The sequence below is a fragment of the Xenopus laevis genome, chromosome 8L (genome assembly GCF_017654675.1).
Source record: "Xenopus laevis strain J_2021 chromosome 8L, Xenopus_laevis_v10.1, whole genome shotgun sequence".
NCBI classification, from domain to species: Eukaryota; Metazoa; Chordata; class Amphibia; order Anura; family Pipidae; genus Xenopus; species Xenopus laevis.
Genome location: NC_054385.1, coordinates 97,868,509 through 97,884,933, shown reverse-complemented (window position 1 = coordinate 97,884,933; position 16,425 = coordinate 97,868,509). Strand labels below are relative to the sequence as shown.

At 39.5% G+C, this 16,425-nt stretch overlaps 1 protein-coding gene across 2 annotated transcripts in view; it reads left to right on the top strand.

Annotated features, from left to right (window-relative positions):
* The first annotated feature begins 571 nt into the window (after positions 1 to 571).
* The window catches only part of stard9.L (StAR related lipid transfer domain containing 9 L homeolog), an 84,190-nt gene continuing 68,336 nt past the window's right edge, over positions 572 to 16,425 (top strand). The window contains exons 1-2 of one of the 2 annotated variants that reach the window (XM_018231062.2): positions 572 to 1,178; positions 13,460 to 13,529. In XM_018231062.2, coding sequence (XP_018086551.1) covers positions 1,132 to 1,178; positions 13,460 to 13,529 — 117 coding nt within the window. In that variant the 5' untranslated portion in view covers positions 572 to 1,131. The remainder of the gene's footprint in view (positions 1,179 to 13,459; positions 13,530 to 16,425) is intronic. The other variant, XM_041573288.1, reaches the window with a different exon arrangement.

The window sequence follows — 16,425 nt, the reverse complement described above, 5'->3', positions numbered from 1 at the left end:
CTCCACTTGGATAGAGCATTCCATAACTTTCTTTTTAGAAAATTTTAGGGATGCTCTGAATCCAGGATTTGGTTCCGTATTCGGCCAGGATTCAGCCTTTTCCGGCAAGATTCAGCCGAATCCTTCTGCCCGGCCAAACTAGGGAGGGAAATCACGTGACTTTTTGTCACAAAAGAAGGAAGTAAAAAATGTTTCCCCATCCCACCCCTAATTTGAATATGCAAATTCGGTTCCGTATTAGACTGAATCTTTCTCGAAGGATTCGGGTGCATCCCTAGAAAATTTAAAGCAAAAGAGTCCCATTTGTCCGATAACATGTATGGGATCTATTATATGGAAACCCTTTATCCAGGAACCTTTGAGTTTTGGAATTTCTAAAGAGCCTTTTTTGAAAGGAGTCCTCCACCAAACATAGATTTTATGTATTTTGAAAGAAAATGGAAAAGCTGAAGCTCCACTAATGAGCATGAGAGGAAGACAGTTTGATCAGGCTGGGAGCAGAGAGGCATGGGGGTGGGGCTTAGGCTCCTATTGCACTCACTCACTCACTCACTGCCTGTGGAAATGAAAAGACACAACCAGTCCTCATTTCAGCCCAGGCACTGGGATATCTCTGCAGCTCTGATGTGAAATAGCAATGCATTTAAAGGAAGGGGGCCATATAATACTAGGAGATGACATAATATGTTCCCTTTAACTTCAGGGCTGTTGCTAATATCACAGCAACTGAAGCAACCGAGAGGCGGGATTTAGTTTTCCTTCCAGCTGCTTATTCCAGTCCCTGAGACGTTTCCAAACACATTGGGGTGAAACAGGGGAAACTAATCTAAAACAGATGCCAGAGCTGTGCAAGCCAGTTAACCTCCCCATCTGTATGCAGAATGGGCACTTTCTGAAGAGATCAGACAAACCAAGGCAAAAGAGAGGCGGCAACTACTTGACTGCTTCTTTTCTGACATTGCATAAGGCACACCCCTAGAATCAGAGCCCTGGGAAGTTCTGCCTCCTGCTCAGTGTGATCTAGCCTGTGGCTGCTGGAGTCCTGCGGAGGGACTGCTCTTCCAAAATCTCCTCATGTAGGGAGTCATTCATGTAGTAGGGAAAGGATATGTGGCACCCCACTCTGTCAGAATGGCAAACGTCAAGGTGGCTCTGCGAGTCCGACCTCCCAGCAAAAGGTAAGTAGCCAAGTGTTTTGGGCTGGTTGCGTATGTATGTGGGTGGGGGTTGTAACTGGTTTCATGAGAGAAAACATTTGGATATAATGTGCTCAAACACAGGATGTTGTGTGTCAGGAGGCTGCTGGCTTGTAGGAACTGATTTTAGAGCATTTCTAGGGACCCCTAGCATTAGTAGGGCCCTTTAAGAGGAAAAGTAGATACAATTGCACATTATTATTATTATTAACAATTGATAGCTTCTGTACGTACAAAAGGGGTGCCAAACCTGCACCCCTTCAGGTTCTGTCAAACTGCAGCTCCCTAACTGAGAGTTGAAGTTTAACAACGGCTGGATGTGCTGCAGGTTATTCATCCATGATTTATAAATCCCACCCCAGATAGGGGCCCCCAACTTTCCTGCATTAACAGGTTCTCCTTCTCCACTGCTCCAGCATTGAGTCTCCACCATACTGTTGCTTGTGTTTATTGTTTTGTATTCAACTGTTTTCTTAAAGAGATACTGACACCAGAAAATAACCTTTTTTATATCCATCAGAACATTATCTTTGAATGCTATTTATAAGTTTGCCATAAAAGTATTTGCCTGATGCTTTTACATTACCTTTCTTACCCCCATGTTCCTCTATGAGGGGGCTGCCATATTTGTGCAGCAGTAGCCGTTAGCATTAGCTGAGATGGGGACAGTCAGGTCAGCAAAACAGTCAGGTTTAGAAACTTCAAGTGACAATTACTTGCAAAATCAGAACTATCGGCAAAAAACGTTCAACGTGACCTATATGTTACTTTTAACGTAGATTAATATAAGATTTTAGTGTCGGTATCACTTTAACTGATACATGCTCATGCATCATACTCATGTTTCTTTCATTTAATGTGTCCTTGTCTCTGTTAGTTACTGGACTCCACAACAAACTGAAAGATTAAGGCCCCCTAAAATATATGCATAAACTTTTACTGGCACTGCTTATTACCCAGTAATTTACTATACCCTTTATACTGACTGATTGGGTCTTCACCAGTCACAGTGTCTGCTTTATCTGTAGTTACACCCCTGCCCCAAACTGTCAGTGTCACATTAACTTATGTACTGTCATAAATAAACACTTTATTGTAATGAAGAGAGTAGTAAGCACAGCTGCAAAAGTGCTAACTTTGTGAGATATTTGAAATATCTATAGAAACATATTTATTTAGGATTTAATAAATGGACCACATACTGTATATACTGTAAATGATAACTTTTTTTAATGTGATCATTTATAATTGGTATTTATTGGTCATTTCTGCCACATGACCCATTGAGACGTAAAATATGTAGTGAATAAAGTACCCTCTCTTGTAAAATATAAGCATACTATAAGTTACTGGGGTGTTCCATGACCATACAAGGCCAAAGGCCAAGTGTTTTTATACAGGTCGTGGAACTCTGAGGTGACTTATAATACCCTCATATTTTGCGACAGGGGGTACATTATTTATTATAATACACAAGTTTCAGTGAGTCTCGTCACAGAAATGACATCACTAATCTACGATTATAACCAATGACATCACTAAGCACCGCTTATATAGTGAATAAAGTACCCCCTCTTGTAAAATATAAGGATATTATAAGTTACCGAGGAGTTTCATGACCATGGCATTAAAATGGCATTAAGTATCTGCCAAGTATGCAGACATCAATTTAAGGGGTAAAACAATGGCAATTCTTTGCTATAGCAGCACTTCTGCCAACTTCTGCCAGGTGGTAATTGTGAGCCTAAAGGTATGCAGAAGTCCTGTATGCACTGCCATATTTTTTCCACTATTCCACTACAGGGTCCCTTATGCTTATCCAGCTTTATCAATTAGCATTCAAAACACATTTTTTTCATAACTGGTTGAATATAAATGAATGGGAGCACGGGAAGAGCAAGGGTATCACAAACCATTCTGACTTGTAAATGGGCAAAGTGTATAATACATTTTTTTTTTTTACACAAGTGTTGTAAAAACCTGTAAAATATATAGTGAATAATTTACCCCCTCTTGTAAAATATAAAGATATTATATGTTACCAAGGAGTTTCATGACCATATAAAAACACGACATTAGAAGTAACTTCAGAGTTCCATGACCTGTATAAAAACACTCGGCCTCGTGTTTTTTTATATGATCATGAAACTCCTCTGTAACTTATAATATCCTTATATTTTACAATAGGGGGTACTTTATTCACTATATATTTTACAGGTTTTTACAACACTATGTATTATATACATAGCCCATTTACAAGTCAGAATGGTTTTGAATGCTAATTGATAAAGCTGGATTAGCATAAGGGACCCTGTATTACAAAAATATGGCAGTGCATACAGGACTTCTGCATACCTTTAGGCTCACAATTACCACCTGGCAGAAGTTGGCAGAAGTGCTGCTATAGCAAAGAATTGTCATTGTTTTACCCCTTAAATTGATGTCTGCATACTTGGCAGCTGCTTAATGCCATTTTGCATAGGTTAACGGGTTGGTAGCCTTAATTTTAACTTTTAGTATGTAATAGATTGGCTAATTTTCAGTTATTCTTCATTTTTTTTTAATTATTTGGCTTCTTTCAGCTTTCGAATGGGGATCTCTAACCCCATCTAAAAAACAAATGCTCTGTGGGCTACAAATGTATTGTTATTGATGCTTTTTATAACTCTTCTTTCTGTTCAGGCCCTCTCCTATTCATATTACTGTCTCTTATTCCAATCAATGCATGGTTGCTAGGGTAATTAGAACCCTAGTAACCAGATTGCTGAAATAACAAACTGGAGAGCTGCTGAGTAAATAAATAGCTAGATTACTAATAAGAGCTAAATATCTCAAGAACTACAAATAATAAAACAATGAAACCCAATTGCAAATTGTCTCAGAATATCACTCCCTACATCATACTTAAAGTTAATTTAAAGGTGAACATCCCTTTTAAAAGCACCCCAGGATTAGAGGAAATAGCCAGCCTTACACTGGGCACAAACACAGGCCAGGATCCCTGATTGGCTGGGTATTAATGCAAACTGGCCATTCACGTATCTGATTAAAATGTAGTGGTCTAATCAAAATGCTTGAGAGCTGATTGGCCTGACCATTTGGAGGAGGAGGGAGGGCAAGTGTTGCTCTTGCATGATGGATGGACAGCCAGCACGATTCTACATTTTCATTAAAGTTTTCATTAAAATTGTATTTTGAATGCGTGTCTATGGTTGGCTTTAGGGAAAAAGAAGGATTTATTGCCAGTCATGCTCTTGTGCCAGTGGACAAAAGTAGCCAAGTGATAAACAGGGACGGACTGGGCCCTCGGGACACAAGGAAAAAACTCAGAGGGCCCTGGCTCTTGTGGTCCCAGCCGATCCAGACCCGCTCCCTGCCCCAGTCTGTTGTTCCGGCCCCGACCTCCCTCTCCAGCCTGATCATGACTAAAAACAGGGACACACGCATGCACGAGAGGCAAGGGCTGCAGGTGGGTTGCGGCTGGGGATGGAGGCCCAAAGGGGCTTTGTGGCAAGGACAGGGCCCCCCCCAGTCTGACCTTTGTTGATAAAATAATGCCTATCCTGCCGGATATTATTGTCATTTAGTGTGTACAATTGCTAGTGGATGTTCTCGTGTAAAGAAATTGACTAGAAGCCAAAGCACTCCATTCAGTGTGTGTGTGCTTGAGCCACAGAAAGCATAATGCCATTGTTTTGTGAGCTCTAATATGGTTTCTCATATTTCAGTGCTGGAAGGTTCGTTAAATAATGGCGTGTGTGTCTGAGTGTGTAAAGCTTAGGATGGGGTCACAGCTTGAGTTTCAATATGGTGCTCTGATTTGCTTCATGTCTCAAACATTTAGAGAGTAGTCCATTCCCGCCCAACCTTCTGCCCCCCAGCTGCTAATACGAAACACAAAAAAATAAATAAACAAAGACCCATTTTTTCAAAATATAGTTATTCTGCTTCCCCTTGAGTACAAAATCATATGGGTGGGTTGGACTAACTGTTACATGTAGTGGTGTGCAGGGACGCACAATAGACTGCACTACTAGGAACTGCAGCATTGAACCCTTGTTAGTATAGGCCAGGGGTCCCCAACCTTTTTTTACTCGTGAGTCACATTTGAATGTAAAAAAGAGTTGGAGAGCAACACAAGCATGAAAAATTCCATGGGGATGTCAATTAAGGGTTGTTGTTGGCTGTTTGGTAGTCCCTTCATGGATTGGTAGCCTACAGGAGGCTCTATTTGGCAGAACACCTGGTTTCTATGCAACCAAAACTTGCCTTGAAGCTGGGAATTCAAAAATAAGCACCTGCTTTGAGGCCACTGGGAGCAACATCCAAGGGGTTGGTGAGCAACATGTTGCTCACGAGCTACTGGTTGGGGACCACTGGTATAGGCCATAAAACCCACGTGCTTCATGGTTATATGACAACCTCATGCACATGTGAGCTTTGTAGAGATTTTATTCAGCTGAATCCAAATGGCCTTTTCAGAAACTCTTTGACAGAGAAGCAAATATTGACTAGTAGCTTTTATGAACAGAGTCCCTGGAACAAAGATACAGTCTGACTTGCTATCATGTGCCCATCTTTACAGGAAGTTAGGGTGGCTGGCATGGCAGGTGATTGCAAGTTCTGCACATATATATATCTTTATATGTACATAGTGCCTTGGTAGGGATGAACATTCCTGTTGTTGGCCTAAGCAAGTTGACATGTATGTACCTTAATGGTTATCTAGTAGTTTAAAATTAAAGGGGTGGTTCACCTTTAAGTTTACGTTTAGTATGTTATAATGGCTAATTTTAAGGAACTTTCCAATTGGTCTTCATTATTTTTTAATATTTGTTTTTTATTATTTGCTTTCTTCTTCTGACTCTTGCCAGCTTTCAAATGGGGGTTGCTGACCCCATCTAAAAAGCACCTGTAAGGCTGCAAATTTATAGTTATTGCTATCGCTTTTTATAACTCCTCTTTCTATTCAGGACCTCTCCTATTCATATTCCAGTTTGTTATTCAAATCAGTGCATGGTTGCCAGGGTAAGTTGGACCCTAGCAACCAGTTTGCTGAAATTGGAAACTGGTGAGCTGCTGAATAAAAAGCTAAATAACTCAAAAACCACAAATAATAAAAAAACGAAAACCAATTGCAAATTATTTCAGAATAGCACTCTCTACATCATACAAGGTAATAATTTAAAGGTGAACAACCCTTTCAAGGTATAGAAATGTCATGCCTCTTGTGCATTGTGTGTATTTATTTATGTATGTATGTATTTATATATATATATATATATATATATATATATATATATATATATATATATATATATATATATATATATATATATATATATATATATGTGTGTGTGTGTGTGTGTCCTGTTATCCAGAATGCTCAGGCCCTGTTGTAATTTGGATCTTCATACGTTAAGTCTACAAAAAAATCACTTAAACATAAAATAAACCCAATATGATTTTTTTGCCCCCAATAAGGATTCATTATATCTTAGTTGGTATCAAGTTCAAAGTACAGTTTTATTATTACAGAGAAAAAGGAAATCATTTTTAAAAATTTGGATTATTTGCTGATAATGGAGTCTATTTGGAGCTTTCTGGATAACGGGTTTCCGAATAATGGATCCCATACCTGTACACACACATATATATATATATATATATATATATATATATATATATATTACCAGATCCTGCAGGAAACCAAGGAAGCAGTCTAAGGCTTTTCTTGTTGTCTTGTAAGACTGTGTTCTCTCTGGCCTGTAAATAGACAGTGTTGTAGGTTTCCAGGACAGCAGCCTTGCTGTTGCTGCAATACACACAAGCACTCAGAGGCATTCAGTGTATCTATTACCATCAAATAACAAAAGTCAGACTTGGACACTACATCCCTGCAATTATAGATGTTACTTTTCTGACATGTTATTAATCCTGCACCTGTTTGAATTTCAAGCTAGACAGAAAAATATCCTGGGGATGGAACAAATTGTTACTTCGATACAAATGAGCATTATTAGTATTGTGTGCGTGGAACCGTATTTATAGGGCTCCTAAAACTAAGGCCACTGAGCAGGGCAGATATTGCAAGCAGCATATATCAACTTATTGCAAAGGGAGCCCTAAACGTAAAGGCTTATTAATTTAGATACAGCATATTCGATCTTCTATATCTAAAAGTTTGCATATCTTTATAGAAATGTGCAAACTTTTTAGGCATTTATAGGCGTTTTCACATCCGTTCCCGTGCAATGCCTTTTTAAATGTGTGCCACTACACAGAGCCCATGTTTTTCTGTTGTGCCCATACCGATGACACCACACTGAATGCAGGTGAGATGCAAAGTGCAGCATTAATTGTTAAAGCTTCTTCTTCATTGAGATTGTAGGCGGCCCACAGGAGAGGTTGAGAGGGGTCTTGGTTGGTGTTTCCATGGAGGGGCCCTTAGTTATTCTCCCAGGTGTGAATGAGGTGTAATCTTTGTGTGATTGCTGGGGAATATGCCCGTCCGATATAAAGAATTCGGCATTTTTTAAGTAGTGATGATCAAAAATCTGTCCCTGTAGCCTACAACCGACTGCACTGTGAAGGATCACATGGAGCCCACAACCCACGATTATCACTGAAATCAAAATGTTCCATATGCTAAAACCCTACTTTGCATGGACTGTTCCAGTTTTTTATAGCTTTAAGACCCTCATACACGGGCCGAAAAAAGCAGCTGACAGAGCGAGTCGGCAGCTTATTGGCCGTGTGTGGAGCCCTCAGACGGGCTTCCCTGATCGATATCTGGCCGAAGGCAGTTGCCGATCAGGCAGGCTTAAATATCCCGTCGGATCGCGGCTGCATCAGTGTTACATACGTATGCATGTTTATTCCCACTGGCATGGCTTCCACTAATGCTAGCAGTGCATTCTCTATCACTTGTATCTAGTGTGTTTTAAAGCTGTGCAACTGTTACTTGTCCGGAAATACCAGTGTTTAGAAGCAGTTTGAGCAGATGTTTTTCTGGATGACGTCCAGTTGGAAGAACAAAGCATTACAGTCCCCAAATATCCTTACTGTCATTGACTGGGGGGAAGGAGTATTCTTTAACTCTCTAAGCTAAATTTTCTCTTCCACAGTTAGTTTCTTTTCCACAGTTAGTCAGTTTGTGTTCTTTTTTTTTCTTCTGCTAATAATAGAAATCCCAGAAGATTCACAGAAAACACTTTTAACCGACACAACTTTTCTCTGTCCCCTTTATGCTACTGTACCCTAAGATTTCCAGGCATTGTATTCTTTGTATCTGTTTCCACAGCTGCTAATAATTATTGTTTGCCCTGTTAACCATATCAGATTAAAAAACTGACCAATGAGTTGGCTTTGTGGTTTTAAACCGATTACATCATTTGCATTAGCAGAATAAAGGGACCGTTTCCACTGTAGTTGTTTTAAATGTATACTTCCCTGTATGCCTCTTTCCTTCCTGTTTTAGGATTTAAATGAGTCACACTACGGAAATGAGTTATCTTTCTTACAGAGCCTGTGTCACATGAGAGTCATGGCAAGATTGGTGAATCTTGTTATCGAAGACTGAAGTAATTTACAAACATAGTTGCTAACAAATGCATTAGCCATGCAATCAATTGCATTTTTTAATTTATTCTCTTTGTAGACTATTCAAGCCTGAATGTTTGCTATTGGCAACTGTACTTGTGCACTTTAAAGGAGAAGGAAATACTTCATACACTTGTGGGTGCCAAATTTTAGGCACCCCAAGTGATTGTATTGACTTACCTGAAACTATCCTATCCTTTCAGCAGAAAACTGCATCGGCCTGGGGTTATTCCAATGAGCACTACGGAGCACTCCTCTTCTGGCCTCTTCTTTCTTCAAATTTCCTGGGGCAAACGCATGTGCAGATGAACGAAATAGCTGACATTTTAGTTAAAGTTCGGCTTTGCGTTCAACTGGGCATGCGCAGCGCAGGAAAGCAGAAGCCTGAAAAGGATCACTCCATGGTGCTCATTGGTATAACCCCAGGCCGGTGCAGTTTTCTGCTGATAGGGTAAGTCAATACAATCACTTGGGGGGTGCCTGACATTTAGCACCCCAAGTGTACAAAGCCTTTCCTTCTCCTTTACAGGGGTTGTTCACCTTTAAATGCTGTAGAGAGTGAAATTCTACGACAAATTGCAATTAGTTTTCATTATTTGTGGTCTTTAAACTATTAAGATTTTTATTCAGAAGCTCTTCAGTTTGCAATTTCAGCAATCTGGATGTTGGGGTCCAAATGACACTAGCAACCATGCATTGATTTGACTGAAACATAAATAGGAGAGGGCCCTAATAGAAAGATGAGTAATTAAAAGTAGCACTAAAATGGGTAGCTTTACAAAACATTTGTTTTAGATGAGGTCAGTAACCCCTATTTGAAAGCTGGAAAGAAGAAGGCAAATAATACAAAAATAAATTAAGGCCAATTTAAAAAATTGCTTGGAATTAGCCGTTCTATAAAAATGTGAGATAAGAGCTCACCATAGAAAAACTCACCCACTTTCTATTCATTCCTATGAAATTTTTATTTATCAAATGGTGAACTCTACCTTTCACCCATTGAAAAATATGATTTCAAAACTTGCATAGGAATTTATAGAAAGTGGGTGAGTTTTTCTCTCTCTTACCCTAAAAGTTAACTTAAAGGGTACCCTTTAAAGGGTATCCCTTTAACAACTATGTTTGTAAATCAGCCCCTAAGAGATTCTATTATTTACACCACTACAGAACCCAGATTTTTTTTCTGATTTAGGTTCTGGGTGGCATTTGAGGTTTGGTAGCAGTGGCGTAACTACCGGGGGAGCAGGGGGTGCAATTGGGCCAGGGCCCGCACCCCCGCAGGGCCCCCCCGGCAGTCACGCTGGCTGCATTCGGCTCCAGCGCCGCACGGACTAGGGTGGGGGGGGCGGGGCCCGGCTGCAGTCATCTCCAGCGCCGCACGGACTAGGGTGGGGGGCGGGGCCCAGCTGCATGGCCCGCACCAGGGCCTGCCCCCACCTAGTTCCGTCAGTGTTGGTAGGTTTCTCTAGGGATATGTCACAGCTGTGAGGGAATAGGTAGAAGATACACAGTAAGTAATCAAGTATATCAATAGTATATTGTAGCTTTACAATGGGTCTTAAATGTCTGAAAGTTGCTTTATTTGTAAATTATTATTTTTCAGTATATATGACCATTTGTTTCTATTTTTGAGGTTTTTAAGGTTAGCTTTTTGTAATGATGACTTAGCGTTGAGGATGCACCAAGTCCACAATTTTGGGATTCGGCAGTACATTCGGCATACCTAAGCTAGATCATTGCAGAAATGAGAATGGGAGAGTGGCTTTTGTCACATATATTGCACACCCACAGATCACTGCAAATGGTACAAATTTACACACAGTCTGCACTTAATATGACTCCATGCTTGGACCTGTCCACCAAATATGGTGTATTTACCAACTTGAATAAAACACACCCTTTTTCATTCATGAGAAGCATGTATTATGTTTACATATCCTGTATTTAAACCACTCCAGGCATTTTGCCAGATGTTCATTTAATGCAGAGGTATGTTACAGTGACAGTGTTATGCCATTTTCATGGAAAGTAAACTTCCTATGTGGCTTCTGCTAAATGATTTGAATTTGTTGCTCATCTGAGTAATGAAATGGGATAAGTCTTAAATGAAATGATACACTGCCAAGTGCTTACATCTTAAATACCAGTCAGTCTGCTTTCCTTTATAAAAGAATGGTGTCTTGCAATATTTTAATTATAAAAAGTACTATGCAAATGCTTATAAAGATGAGACAAAGACATTTGCCTAGTGTTTAGTTTTAGTTTAGCCTGAGATTTTCAAATATTCTTATGGATTTAGAATATTTTTGAAGATTACATTAATAGCCAAATCAGTTTACTCTACTACTTACATACCTCCCAACTGTCCCCTTTTTTTCGTGGGGCAGTCCCGATTTTGACAGCTCAACCCGCAGTCCCGACTTTCTCTTTGATCTCCTGAACTAAACAGAAAAAGTTTTCTAAAACGTAATTGGCTTTTGACAAAGAGAATAAGTGGCAGATATGCACTTTGATACATTCGTAACAATTTTAGATAAGCAAAGAGGCAATTGTAACAATTTAAGGTAAGCAGGTCTCTTGTGGAAACTGGGACTTGCAGCTTAAAGGGCAATTCACCTTCATTAGTAAAACTGTAATAACACATAAAAACCACAGAAATATGTTCAAACTTGCATAACCTGACAAATTTTGTAAAATGAACAAAAATTTGCATGGTCAAATCTTTTTGTCCCTCTTTATATTTACAAAATGTTGGGAGGTATGCACTTGTTAAACTTAAAAATCTTGAAACCTTTAATTGCACTATAAAGCTGGCAGCAACCACCACCAAATGATTGCCTAACAACCAAATATATGAGCATATGGCTACACCTAAAATAGTAGGCGATTGTTTTGGTGTAGGTTAAGTGATGAGAATAGAATGGGGTGCACATTAACTACTTTCTGGTGCCAGTAAAACATAATTAGATGCCACAAATTGAACACATTATGACCAGGCAGAAAAGATAATTTTGTGGTGTCACATTCTGTAACATGGAAGACTAAATGTACATGAACAGCCTTAGCCATCTAATGTAGATATAACTCCCGAAACCACTGGTCTTGAGGTAGGCTACATAGGAGGAGAAAGACCTCAGACCTCAAGATGTGCCAACTCATGGAATTTTTCAATTTAACCACCAGTAGATGTTGTAGTGAATCATTTACCCTCTACATCAAAAGAGTTGGACAAACCCGTTAGTATTATAAAGAAGTGAAAATGATATACTATTTTTACTACTTAGTGTCTTTTCATCTTTCTTCTCTGTGTTTTTTTTATCCTCCAAGAAAACAAAGGTATATAAGGGTTCATTACTAAGATGCAAGTGCAAGCAGACTACTTTATGTTTTGAAAATCTGTACCCCCAAAGGCAACAGCCTTGAAGTAAAGATCTATGATTCTGGAGATGCCCCAGTAGCTCACTTTGTTCTTTCCTGCTGATTCAAAGCACTTGCTCTGGGCTGCAGTCATTTACCTGAGTTAAGGGAATGACAATATTCAAAATTACGATATAAGGCTGATTAGTATTACATTTAGATTCACATTACATATCAACATAGGAACCAGTAAGTTCTGTATTAGTGTTAATAATTAGCCCTGTATCCCCAGGTTCTGTGGCAGACTTAACCTCACTTTCTGCTAAAGTTTTAATGGTTTCTAACGAGCCCTAAACCTAGCCATTCAACAGCAACCCAATGAGCATGTGGAGTTCCACTAGCACTCAACCATTGGCTAACAAGATGGAGGGCTACTGTGATAGTTATGTATTTAACTTCCATTTACATACCTTGTATAAAAGTGTAGGTCCCAGTAAAGAGGTATTTTCCTGCACTTTGTTGCCCGTATTATTGTTTATTTATATATCACCACCATGTTATAGAGCACTTTATAGAAAATGCTGATCATTCTCATCCATCCCTGCTGACAGAGAGTCTAAGGTGCTGATCACATGTATACAACACACACACAAGGACCAATTTCATCAGGAGCCAATTAACCAGCCTGTATGTTTTTGGAGTGTGTGCGGAAACCATAAGTCACCGGTAGAACATGTACCCCCTTGGGACCCCACTTCCAGTCCAAGCAATCCAACATTGATTGAGCTGCCTCTATGTGGTGTGTATATACACTGAGGAAAAGAATTTGCACTTGGCTGTAACCAACATTTCTCTTTACACTGTCTTATAAATCCTTACATCCATTTTTGTGCTCTGTTCTTCTTGCCTCTGAGTTAAGCTGGCCACAGACGCAAATATCCGATCGTACGAATCAACGTACCATCGGACTTTCCCATCTCCCGACCTGCCACTAACCATTCAGATCAAAGTCTTACCATTTAGATCAAATAAAGTAGTAGTAAGAACAGATCAGCAGATGTTCCCACTGAAAATCGTACGATCGGCAATACATGCAGAGATATTATTGGCAGCCGACAGAAATTTTCTAACCTGTCCGATCGACCAAACGACCGATCTCCGCCGGACGAAAAATTTCAGGACTCTCCACACACAGTCCGAAATTCGTACGAATCCTCAATCTTTGCGTCTATGGCCAGCTTTAGGCCATAACGATTGGTCGATATAAGATGTATAATTATAAACCATTTTTATGTCTTTTGCAGAGAGACTGCAGAAGGATCAAGGATAATTTTAAATGTTGATGAAAAAGTAGCAAGGATTAAAAACATACGGGTAAGTGTCAATGTTTTGTGTGTATGTGTTCACATGTGGATTTTGATTCCGGTGTAATAACTTTGCTTCTTATCAATTTAGAATTATTGAAGTTCTTATATTCCTACTCCATACACCTTATACCTTTTATAGCATTTTTTTTAGTGGAAAGGGGGACAGGTGAGATGTAATATAGAAGCCCCCATTACAATCACTTCTGAAATCTAATTAATAGTGAGACCTACAGAGGCTCAGGTTTCAGGTCAGCAGTAAGGTTCAAGGCTGGTTTTAATCATTTCTTTACTGGGATTTTGCTTTGTATACCATGCCTTTTTATGGCAATTACCCACATTAGGATGGTCTTACCACTGATCAATAGCATGAGCACGGCTTTCTCATTAGAGGTAGTTCAAGCCACAATCTTTTTTTTTTTTTTTTTTTTTAGCCATTAGGTACAAGCAGCTGCCTGATGTATTGTTCGTTATTACATATAAACCGGCACATTTAAGAGTTAAGAAGAGCACAACATCACACACCATGTTGCAAATTTAGGCACATCCAGGGCTTGAGCTTTTCAGTCAAGTACAGGTGGCTATGAGGACTTAATACTCAAGATTCCCAGCAAGGATGTTAAATGTTTACAGATATAAAAAAGAGCAAGGAGAGTTGTGGTCAGACAGGCAGAAGCAAAAACATTGGTCGGCAAATAACAGGGTTGGTGGAGAAATCTGAGTCCGTCAACAGGCTAAAGTCAGGGCTAGCAATATTTTTGGAAATGCAAAATAGAGACAGACGGTCAACTGGAGGATGAGAGTAAATAGTGCAGATATACTTAAGTGAGAGATATCTATTATGGACAATAGGTCACTGCCCTAAAAGGGTTTATAAAAGCTCCTGACTATCTGTGGTTCAAGGTGTAGTGGTAAGGACGATAATCGGGTTCAGAGCCCAACAAAGGCAGATGTTCGGGATTTAAATATAGTTGCCACAACACCATGTATAAGAAACTGGGATTTTTTATATCATTGTTATTTATAGCTTCACAAAAACTTGAAACCTGAATAACCATTGAAAAAAAATGCTTAGTTATTCTTTACAATATAGCCACAGAATTTTATATAATTTAATAACCAAAACGAAGTGAAGGATTCCTTACACTGCAGATAGTTCCTCTTCCCTGGAAGTACAAAATATGCAAATAAAAGTGTAACTAGTGGGAGTATTGCCATTTAACCATAGCATATGTAGGCAGTAGAAATCTGAGAGCTACACAGCTCCGGTTCTAAGGGAATTCCTTTGCTTGTATTAAACAGTTTGCAAAATGCTGGCTCCCACCAGATATTCTCAAATCATAAACAGCTGTGTGCATTTCTTTCAGACTCCACCTTTCAGAGACTTGCAGTGGGATATTAGTCAAACTAATCTTTATAGGCCTTCCCATAGTTCTAGAATTTCCAGAATACCATATACTGTAAGCACTTCAGGTGGCAAGACTGTTAATCCTTATTGGTTCAACAAATAAGGGCAGAAACACACGTGGAGATTCAGGGAGATTAGTTCTCCCGGCGACAAATCGCATCTTCTTCGGGGGACTAATCTCCCCGAACTGCCTTCCCACCGGCTAGAATCTAAATCGCCGGCGGGATGGCACTCCCGAGTGCTTCGTTTTCCAAAGTTGCCTCATGAGGAAACTTCAGGCGGCTTCAGAAAATGAAGCGATCCGAGTGCCTACCACTGGTGATTTAGATTCTAGCCAGCGGGAAGGCAGTTCGGGAGATTAGTTGCCCGAAGAAGAGGCGATTTGTTGCCGGGCGACTAAATCTCCCCGAATCTTCACTTGTGTCTCTGCCCTAAAAGAGCATGATTTTACCACCATTAGCATATTGACTTAAATGCATGTAAGATTGCATTTTTGAGGAATAATTTCCAGGTGGTCTCTAGGATATCTTCATACATTTTCCTTTTCAAAAAACATGATCTTTGCTTGCTTGCATATGAGGCTCTCTTTTGGGTCATGGCATTAAGGGCTTTTTTTGGTGTTTTGAATTTTTTCTTTAGTATTTTTAAACAGATCTATATCTTTCAAAAGACATACTGCAGGTTACAACTTTAAGGGTGCCCAAAATATAAAAGCGACTAAAAATGAGCTCTTCTGTTGTTAAGTCTGTGAGAGAGGTCGGTTGTCTCCTGGTATGCAGAATTTCTGGCTTGTGTGTTATCATCCCTGCATTGTAACCTGATCAGTAATACTTCAAACACTGGGTAACATTTGTTCCATTGTGCAGTTCTTTAGACAGAGCAACTGCTTATGAAATGTGGCATGTCAGTCTAGAATATAATCTAATGAAATACTCTTTATAGGAGAAATAGTTATATTTTTGAACCAGTGACATGTGTCCTATTTTCTAGATGTAGTATTGGACATTTGCCTTGCAATAGGGCTATTCAAATATGTGGTTGGTTCCTATACAGTGGTATAACTATAGAGGCAGCTGGCTCAGTGGCTGCAAGGGGCCTGGGTCTGCTTTATCTATAAAGGGATTCCGCAAGTGGGGTTGTTGCTGTTGTTAGATATAGTCTGCAGTTAGTCTTTTGCAAACATCATCACTTTTTATACATTATGACATTGCCTTCACTGAAAAAAGGATAATTATACCAATTAGAGAGCAACAATTTTATGATAGAACTTTAATACCTAGTGTACAGTTTTTTTGACCATAACCATTTCATTACGGAAGAAGAGGGTGACACTTAAAAAGCATACAGGCAGCTGCCTCCATTTATAGAGAGTAAAGGACTTGGCAGAAGCGAGGAACCTGTTCAGAGCTCACCTGAATGCATTCCTGCTACACAAATAAAGCTGACTTCTCAGTCTGAGAAAAAACATGGTTGAAATTCATTGGTTACAGCAACTCTT